The sequence below is a fragment of the Parasteatoda tepidariorum genome, chromosome 5, assembly GCF_043381705.1.
Source record: "Parasteatoda tepidariorum isolate YZ-2023 chromosome 5, CAS_Ptep_4.0, whole genome shotgun sequence".
Taxonomy (NCBI): Eukaryota; Metazoa; Arthropoda; class Arachnida; order Araneae; family Theridiidae; genus Parasteatoda; species Parasteatoda tepidariorum.
In genome coordinates this window covers 33,265,004-33,276,024 of record NC_092208.1, presented here as the reverse complement: position 1 = coordinate 33,276,024, position 11,021 = coordinate 33,265,004, and the positions used below count along the sequence as shown (strand labels likewise).

Below are 11,021 nucleotides of genomic sequence, written 5' to 3'. Positions count from 1 at the left end.
ATTAATTTATTTATTCAAATTTAAACAAATTATTTTTCAATAATAATGAATTAATAATTGCAATGGAAATGCGAAATTTATAAAAAAATACTAAATCGAAACGTTGTAAAAACTTGCTGATTTATTCCATTGGAATGAAATTTATCTTAATAATTAGTGAAAAAAATTCATTATCTTACAATTTTTATAATTAGGGTTAGTCAAGGATTATTATTATTTGTAAAGTGAACAATTAAAACATTTAATAAATGGAGAAAAAAAATTGTAATTCAAATTGGGTTATTTTCTTCTGCAGCGTGCGCTCTCAAAATTCTTGCGCTCCCCGTACCACGGGGTTTACACCGAAAATTATTTATACAACTAATAACCTTTATATACTGTGATTTGTCAGATCTGGATATTTTTTTTCTCCTATCAATTTGAGACCTCTAATGTGTATATTTCTTATTATTTTTGATAAACAAAATTCTAAAAATACGTAATGCGAGCTTTCTTTATAGGACAATCTGTATAGATTTTAACGTTTTGCTTCACATTTAAATACCCTCAAAAGATATTCAATTAAAGTTTTAAATTCATATTTTTCAGTTAATGATGAAGAAAAAACTTATAATCAAATTAAAATAGTTCATAAAGATAATTTCAGTTTGGTCGGCTTTTTATAAAACATTTGTTGTCTTCTACACTGAAGGTTACTTAATACACAGAAAAAGTAAATAAATTTACACACCATAACACCGATCTCAAGCTCCTAAACATACATAACATTTAAAAGGTTATTAATAAAGCTCGTATTTTCTGATGAAACATCGATTCCCGATACAGCATTGCTGTTACACAGATAAATCATTTCATTTCCATCTTGATAAATATATTAGAATAAAAACATTTCTCTAATATCTTTACCCTAAGTTCATATAGGATAAATATATGAAATTTATAGACATATCTATACGCTTTGATAAAATTCTTCTCTTTGCTAAGATGAATCGATTCATATGTATCATCTTGAAAGACGTACACACCAATCTGGTAATTAAATCATCATGATCATGTTAAGAACTTCAAGATAGCGTGAAAACGAAATAATAATGATTTTAGAATAATCATCATGGTCAAGATGAAAAAGGACAAATGGAAAATGAAACAGCAACTTAACTGACGGTTTCAGTTTAATTAAAAGATTTGTTTGGGACAACATGTTCGGGACAACTACAAACTATAATATATATATCCGTCTTGATTCATGGATTTCACGAAATAATGAGCAGACAATAAAACATTCTGTGGGATATGATGATCCCATGTAATGGTAAGCACCATCTTGAACTACAGCTTTGAGCCTCAGTAATCTTCGACAATGAATCTTCTTAAAGGCAACTCTTCCAATGGAATCTCATGCGTGCTGATTTCCACAGAGAATTCAAATGCCATCCTCCTTGTTGAGATTTTTCTCATGTTTGCGGAGTAGTGTTGTTGTTGTTGCTGTTGCTGCTGCTTTCTGGAGGTGTTACTAGGAATCTCCACAATCGTAGTTCATAGGCGATTTCCTCATCTCGATCATTTGCATGATGCCATTCTCTTGTGGTACTTCCATGGCGGCCGGGACATAAGTAGTACCTGGGATGCATTTGGAGCACTGGCGTCTCAGCGCTGGGCGTTGTCGGGAGGCTCGGCACTTGACGGCGAAACGAAGTTCCTCCGCCATCTCTGCACATAGGGACTGCTGTAAACGATATATCAGGGACAAGCATTATAGTTTTTGTTAAATAACTCTTTATAAATAATTATTGCTTTATATAAATATATTCATTGTAATAATAAGAAATTCACTAGCATTTATAATTATAAATCACTATTTCTTTCATAATTTCTGTATAAATAAAGAAATAAAACTGTATATGGAATGATCTTGATTCAAAGTAGAAGATTCAATCGGGTCAATAATTCTTAATGAAAATTTCATTTATTCGAGTTTCTTTATGTTTGTGATTTTCTGATATTTTTTATTAAATAATTAAATACTTCACAATTATTATATTAGAAGTTTTATAATTTTATTTTTTTTTTGTGTTTACTAAACATTTCAACCATAATATTCGACTTAAACTAAGAATGTTTTATAAGGAAACGTCATGTTTTATAATGAAATGTATAGCACAATATTTTATAATGCCTTGTTTTATAATCACGTCATTTACACATTTCACGTGCTTCATAATCACGTCAACACGTCATTTGATGATTAGCAAAGCGATTGTTTGAAATTTTGCGGCCCATATTAATGAAAAAATCTTTAATATTTTTAAATCTGTCTGATAATTCTTAGGCGTATTGCAAATCGCTTATATGCCTGTAAAATAGTTAGGAAATGTTCGAAGTGTTATTTAATAGTGCTAGTTTTACTTAATCATATGACAGTAAACCTTTAACTAATTAATGAACAGTAAGCCTTCAGACGTTTTAGAAAACTGTTCGAAAAAAATCACGGTAATTTAAAATAAATTTTTTTCATCACCTAAAAGTATGTAGGCTCAACGCAAAAGGAATAAAATATCAGGCCGATAAGAAAATACTGGAAATTTTCAATCAGTTTGAAGCGTTATAAAATAGTAGCGGCTGTTTGCAAATGGCTATATTATTTGATTAGCCAACAGCATGTAACTGAACTTAGTGTGTTTTGTGAGGAAAAACAAACCTCTTCCCAAATTATTCACAAAAAAGATAAAAGTGTACATAGAATATCTCTATGTATTGCTTTAAAATGAGTTTACAAATTACAAAGCTATTTAAATGCTGTTACCTATTATACTATTCACACTAAATTATTGCATTATTATGAAGTTATGGTATACTTGTAACAATATTATTAAATGCCTTAAGATACATGAAAGCTTTATTTTATTTTTGAATCACATAATTTGATTTTTATTTAGCAATGATTTAAACTTGATTGCACTGATATTCTTATCATAGCATAATTAGCTCTAGAATTTCAGTTAAAAATAAAACATATGTTTTAAAAGTAATTAAAAGCGTAATTTATTCTTTTAAAATTAGTCGGCGAAAAAAGTATTTGTAACGCTTTATATTTATTTTTTTATAAACTTCTCCCTCTTTTTATTACATGCGTGTTTTGAACTTCAACCATATCAGTTAAATTGTCGAGCAGCAATATAGGATGACATGCTTTATATAAAAACTAAAATATACTAAATGTAATTAAACATGTTGAAAAGATTGTAATAAAACTGCATTAGAATGTGCTAATTTTGTAAATATGACGTAAGAAGCGCATGCATTATAGTTCTTGTATTTGAAAACCATTGCGAACGAATTCATAAAAAAACAAATAATTGAATTAAAGCGATTTATAAAAACTTTGATGACAAAAACGATCTAAATTTGTTAATGAAAAGCAAAATTAGAAAAATTAGAGAGGTAACATCATGAGCAAATTTAGCCATCAGTATTTCTTTCGTGAATATCTTTTTTATTTTTAATTTCTTTTCTAAAATTTTTGATTGATGTAGTATTTGATCGATTTGTTGCACAGTTCTTCTCAAATTCTGGGATAAAAACAGGATTTAAATTAAAATAACTTAACTTAAATGATATACTAAATATGCATACATTATTTGCATGCCAAAGTGCTTAACATTTTCTTCTTTATCTTTTCCCGCTATATCTTCTTCATTTTTCTTATTTTTTTATTCTTTCTTTATTCTATTATATCTTATAGTTTTAAATAAATTATGTCATAGTAAATATATGTTAATAGTTTCTTATCTCTGAAGTGGTCTACCAAAATTAGACTAAATTTACAGGTCCATAAATTTCCGAAGAGTCTGAGAAGATAGAGCTGATTCTTTGAAAAAAAAAATTTTCAAGTAAAAATTGAGCCATTGAACATAGAAACAGAAATTTCTTGAGAAGCTTTACACTAGGTACTGTTCTTAAGAAAGTTATTAATTCATAAGGGATTCTTCTAGTATTAACTCTGAAGTGGTCGACCGAAATTCGAATAAATAAGTAAGTTCATACATTTTTATATATGTAAGCACATAATTCAAAGTGTCTTTGGTATCTAGAGTTTACGCCTTTTAAAGGGATTATTCAGTAAAAGTTTAGAAAAAAATGAAGTATCAGCGTTCAGCTAGCTAAATCGTAATTCCTTAAACATACATAATTAAATTCATCCCAGATTAACTAATTAAATCAAAAATCCTGATATATAGAGTAGTCCCTAAGTGAAGGGATGTATTTCAAGCTCCAGTCACTTTATAGTTATTTCAATATTTTTATGTTATATTTTAATTAAAAAAAGCTTACAGAGATTTTTAATTTTAAAAAAAAATTTAATGAATTTTTATTTGTCTCTGAACATTTAAAGTATCTCAATCAAAACCAGTGTCAATCAGTTTCTGAGTCATTTTGAGTCACTGAACGATTGTTTAAAAATTCATCCTATAGATTGTTTTGGCTTATTTTTAGAGCCGTTCTTTCAGTTATATTTACAAAACAATACATATCCTATTCACATTTTTGTTTCAGAATTTTTTATTAATTTTCTTAACCGTTACGCTATTGATATTTCATGTTATCAATGAAAAAAATCATTTTCAGGTCTATACATATGTCTTTATTATCATTATTATTTAGTGCACCAGTATATTAAATTGTTCACTGTTATATTTGGATTTTTACTTTTCGTAAAGTATTATTATTGGCAAATATCTTTTTGGATATGATAAAAGATGATTTCTAGAACTAATGCTCTAATAAAATGGCTTTAAATTATCTAGTTACATGCCTACTAACGCTACTAAGCCTCAATTAGCGAACCTTTCATGCCAAGCAAATATTTTCTTTATTTTCCCGGTATCAGGCTCAATATTAGCGGAAGTCATGCCTTAAAAAATGTGGTAACGTAATGATTAAGAAAGCAAAATAACCATGCAACACATGCGTATTTGAAATTTTAGTCAAATAAAACAAGGTAAAACTTTAATAACAAAATGTATATCTATGAACTCGGTAGAATAACCGTGCATCTTTACCTGTAGGTAACCGCGATTGAATCCGTCGTTGTACTTCTGAAAATTAAAATTACTTTGTAAAAAAAACGCCGTGCTTTTGACACGAATACATTATAATTTATTTGGTTAAAATAATTCCAATTTAAACACTTTTAATACGAATAAAGTAATTTAGTAAAAAGTAAATTTCTTTTACTTGAACGGCAATGTATTTTAACTCCATTCATACACGTATGCTAAAAAACAGTTAAGTTCCACATTTTTTTAATGGAATCAGTTTGCAAGGGGAAAACAACTAATTATTTGTGTTTAATAATTCTAATTAGTATAACTTCTATATTAAAAAAATAGTTAACGTTAAAATAATATCATTTTACATTAAAGTCTTACATTATTTATTTAATAAGTTCTAAGGTTAAAAAAAATAATAATAACTGAAAAAAACAGTTTTTCGGTTAAAAATTATTAGGTTTCTAAAAATTATTTATTAAAAAGGTTTTTTTTTAAATAAGTATTTAATCTATATTTTCGTACGCAATTCGTCTTAATAATTAGAGCATAAAGGAGTATGCTTATCTTGTTTAAAGGTGTTTAAGTCGCATTTTAAACTGTAGGCAAAGAAGTAATTCCGGTTTTTTAGAAATAACACTGAATTTGCTCCATTTCAAAACTTTAATCTATTAATTATCATCCATTCTGCTGCTGATTGGATGTATGGTGGTCAGAGAGCTGACCTCATGTCAAAAAGGTCCCTGTTTCGAGTCCCAGACAAGGCATAGATGTTCTTTCCTTCGCTTCTCTGAACTATCTGCCCTTTTCATTGTGGGAGCAATGTTCTATCGAACATGGTGCCCCTGAATGAATGGTCAAAATACTTGCCCGTCTGATACCAAAGTGATGAATGTACCAAGCGCGGTTTGAGGTTTCTGTTATAACTGAAATTTTTACCTTTCAAAATAATCTTCGGAATAAGTGATAATCCCGTAGTACATATAAGGTCGGGACTACATGGGAGTTGCGAAATCTTATACCAAACTAATTATCTCGTACCTGTTGCTAAAGATAGGTCACATTGTTGTATTGGAAGATGGTTCCTTTGCGACTTGCGATCTCAGTACGACATTGCAACGTCAGATTATCATTTATTTCGAAGTTCAGAAATTTTTTTAAGTGATAAATATTGCGTAATTTCGATTATTTAAAATCGCACTTAGTTGAGATAGTTTCTCATAATGTCCCGGAAATGTATGAGTGCAAGATTATGACTTTACTAGAAAAGTCACATGAAGTCTTTGAAAAGATTGGAAGATATTTGACTTTTGAAATGTTATTTCTTATATCAAAAAACTTGGACTTTATTTCACATTAAAAAACTGGAAAATTTTTCTTGCCAAACAATAATTATCTAAACTTCTTTTAAATGTGAATATTTACGCCTGTTTTTTTGTTTGTTTTAAAAATACCAAATCCATTTTTTATTCAAGTAACATAAAAATTTCTATTCACAAAACATAAAAAATACTAAATCAAGAAATGTTTTATTTGCGATATGTTTTAAAATCATATTCTTTGTTCAAACTGCGCTCATGTTTGCAACCTATTGTTTAAATTTTAGTGTGTAATGAAAAATCTCGAGTAAATTTTATTTTTTTCATTATATATTTAGAATTGTGTTAGAGGTTTTCTAAGTAATTTGAGATCATAGTTATAATGCTAAAAATTATTTCATTATCAAATATTTTGTTTGATTTTGATTTTGTTATTGATTTTGTTTTTAACTCAGTATGAAATCTCTATATTAAATTTTCGAGTGGAGAATAAAGCTTTGTAACTGCAAATATTTATTAGGCGTATAACTGATAGTAACTGATATTTTCTAAATATCTTAATGTCATTATTATTTATAACTATCTTGCAATTGAGTATGCTTATAATTGCATAAATACAAGAAGTAAAGTTACACACTTCAGTTATACTTTGAATAAAAAAAAACTGATACTGACAAGTATAGATAAACTACGGGTATAATTTTAATCTATAAAATTTGATACTGACGCTCGAGTAACGCTGCAGGTATATTTAAAACTTATACATGTGAGCTAGCTGCAGTTTATTTTTTCTTGACAAAATCTGATACTGAAATTGAAAAAAATCTTAAAATTAATACCTAAAAATAAATTATATTAAATAATTTGTTCAGGAATGTTTCTTACTTACAAAACTTATCAATGAATAACTCGTTTTAAAATTCTTTATTTTCGTATTTTATGCGTTTCTTTTTAAAATGAAGAAGGATAAAATTATTTTGTGAAAATGAACTTCTAATCTTGTAAAAAGAGTAAAGTTTTCGGAAAAATATTATTTTATAAATAAATTAACAATTCACAAACACTAAAGTCAGGACTTAAAATATACACTGGTAATAAACGAATAACCTTTATCTTTAAAATCAAATGGTGTTTGTTGCGCTTATAAGTGTTATAATGAATTCACAATTTTTAAAATATAATCTGGATCTGCTTAGAATTATTGAAGAATTATTGAGAATTATTGAATTAATATATGTTTTATTTTATATTCCTTAGAAAATCTTACGAACATAATTGAAAACATTTATAAGAACTGTGTGCGATATCTATTAGTTATTAATTATAAAAGAATTTTTTTTCAAAACTGGAATAAAATTGGCTATATTTATCACTCGAAAATCAAAACAACAATTCAAAAGCAGTTTTCATTCAAATTTAATTATTCATATAGCAAATACAAACACTAAAAAGATATAAATGTTTCAGATTTCGTACACTATGTAATGACAATCATGCATGTTTTTACTTAGGAAAGAAACGTAAATGATTTTTTGTTAATAAAATTCAAATCTTTTTAAGGGTTATTACTTTTTCTTATTTGTTAATTTTATCCATTATATTTTCATGAAAAATTTATTAATATTTTAAAATCAGCAACATTTAATCAAGTGGAGCCTGTCATCGTAATAGTTTATTTTTCTATTTTTCTTTTGTCATCCATTTGAGAAAAATAATGTATGAAATTATTACTATTTTATCAACAGTTATCTTGTTAGAAAATACTGTTCACCTGGTACATAATGTTTCAAGTAATTATTTACCATTGTCTTAAATCACTAAAAATTAATAGCTGTTATTATCTTTTTATTTTGTAATATAAAGAATTCAAAATGTGGGCTTTTTTTTCTGCAAAAAGTTTATTTTAAATAAAGAAAAAAAGAAATTTTTTCTTACTAATAATTGTTGTTTAAGTAAAAAAGCATTGTTTTCTATGCGTAGAGTTTAAGGTTTAAAGATATGTTTTATTATATTCGAGTAATCCTAGATGCACTTAGAAACTTACTTTAAAAAATTATTGTCGATAAACTTTAAGTAAACTCACTTAACTTTTTTACGTAAATAATAAGGTTTCTGTAAAATTGTATGGATAAAATGTCCAACAAAATTATTTAAAAGAGTTGGAGTTACGTATTACAGTGAAACCTGCCAAGTTGACCACCCTTGTAAGTTGGGCACCTGCATAAGTTGAGCTCAATTATCAAGAACGGAATTTTTTCTATATAATATAAAGAAGCAAAACCTTTGTAGCTTGACCACCTGCCTATCCTGCATGTTGACCACTGAAATAAGTCAATTTTGTCTAGGAGTATTATGAAATTCTATTCTAAAACCCTTATAAGTTGATCAGAAAAAAAAAAATTCAGTAAATTTTCTGTCATTTTTGCAATGTATGTTAAAATTTCACTTGTTTGGTGAAATAGTGTAAAAAGCTAATCTAAACCCTTTTATGAGTTGACCCTCAGGGGAAACTGTAAGGGGTCAGCTTTTGACCATTTCTTTCATCCGTTCATTGAAAACAGGTGTGTTAGTTAAAAAGTTGCTCTTCTAGTTGCAATAGTGAGCATTTGAATAAGTGAATGCTCTGAAATATGCTTTGATCCTTTATTTATGGTCTTTGATCTTTAAGTGTAGTAAATAAATTTTAAAGTGTTCAAATAATTTTATTTTGTTAAAGTTTTCAAATTACATGTTTTCGTGTTCTGATATTTTAAGAAATTATATTTATTAAACACTTCACATGCATAACTAACGAAATAATTTTTTAAAAAAAAATTGTTAAATATAAGAATTATATGTATCAAATTGAAGTTCATTCAGGTTTAAACACATTTCTTAAGATATTCATTTGCATATTTTCTGAATAAAATTTTTAAGTCAAGTAAAAATAAAAAAATTAAATACATATCAACATGATATAGGAAACGAAAAAGTAAACAATGACCCACCCCCTCTATAAGTTGACCACTTGTCTAAGTTGACCACTAAAACGATGCACCACAAGTGGTCAACTTACACAAGTTTTACTGTATATAATTTTGTACGCAAAACAAATGTTTTAACGTATCGTTAAATAAAAAATTGAAATTACAACTATAGAATGCTAAATTCTAACTTATTATAATCAAATATTGTATCACACTATTAAATACAGTCGAACTCGCTTATGATGAGAACAAAGTGACAGATGCAAATCACTCGTAAAATAGGAATAATTTTTATAATCGTGGTTCAGCAGCTGACTCAATTTTGAGTTTACGACTATTTCGTAGTCTTGTAATTTTGAACGTAGTCCCGAAGACAAGGGAACTCTTGGATCAAGTATTGAGGGAAAATTGCCCACATAACCTACATTTGCATTGCATGGAGAGGAAAACCACAAAAACATCCTATGGTTAACCCGGTGTCTAAGGCACTCTAATATATAACCGGTCAACCACTTAAGATATTTTACGCGGGCACTGTTGTCGGCACGAGCCCGGTGCGATAATCGTATCGACCAGCTATTGCTGGAATTCAGTACCTCATTGGGAGGTGAACGCTCGAGCCACCACGTCTCAATTAGGATGAATTAGAATCTCTTTATACGGTTCGTTTCTTTTATTCATGCTTTTTTTATAGCCTGATAAATTTTTTAATATTCTTAGACTTTATAACGACTACTAATTTTCAACGCAATTTTGAGCCCAATCCAGAATACAAAGGAACTCCTGGACCAAGTATAGGTAGAAATTTGCCTTCAGACTTTTTTGATGGAACTACTCGGCATTTGTGTGACATGGAGAGGAAAACCACGAAAACTACACACTGACAGCAAGGGGATTATAATACATGATTCGTCAACCACTGAGGACATTTTACGTCAGCACTGCTGTCGGTTCAAGCCGGATGCGGAATTCGCATCAGTCAGCCTTCACTGGGATTCGAACCCGGTTCACCTCATTGGAAGGCAAACGGTCGATCCCCGGGCTAAAAAAATACTGTCCCGGGTGATAACTAGTAATGTAATATAATTAAAAAAGTGCTACAACAATAAGCCGGTTGGAATACATTAAACTATTATAAAATAATTGAACTAGGAACTGTAGACATAACCAATTTTAACTAAAGGCTCTTTTCATCTAACCATTTTTTAATGTTTTCGGCATTAACTAGAATTTCCCCATTGAATACTTAATAGTATTTAAGACTGTGTATTGCATTAATTTTGAAACGAATTTAAGAGAATGCTCTACAGCGGAATAAAAGCTTTATTTAGTTTTAAATACTTAAGTAATATATAATTAAACGAAATAAAAAAGTGCCAAATAAACCATGAAGTTTTAAATGAGGAAAAATTTTCAAACTACCGAAATGCAAACAAATTATGGCAGGATTACTCTGGATTACGCAGTAGCAAAGTAATCCTGCTGTAATTTGTTTGCATTTTGGTATTAAAAAAAACATACAGTATTTGATACTTTATGGTTTGGTTCTGATTAATCTAATCTTCCTTAAATTTCCAATGGAGGTGTAGCAGATTTTGTCATGATAAGTTCTTCTTACTTTATAGCTTCTTAGAAATCTTTTAAACACACAAACTCAGAAAACCCAAGTCATTTATAAATTTCTAGTT

At 28.3% G+C, this 11,021-nt stretch overlaps 1 protein-coding gene across 5 annotated transcripts in view; it reads right to left on the bottom strand.

Moving 5' to 3' along the window:
• Window positions 1-400: 400 nt before the first annotated feature.
• Window positions 401-11,021, bottom strand: part of LOC107450782 (glutamate receptor ionotropic, kainate 2-like) — a 104,790-nt gene continuing 94,169 nt past the window's right edge. For 3 of the 5 annotated variants that reach the window (XM_071181264.1, XM_071181265.1, XM_071181266.1), the window contains one exon: window positions 1,190-1,726. In XM_071181264.1, the coding sequence (XP_071037365.1) occupies window positions 1,514-1,726 (213 nt within the window). In that variant the 3' untranslated portion in view covers window positions 1,190-1,513. Of the gene's footprint in view, window positions 1,727-5,060; window positions 5,097-11,021 lie in introns of all 5 variants that reach the window. The other 2 variants (XM_071181262.1, XM_071181263.1) reach the window with 2 other exon arrangements.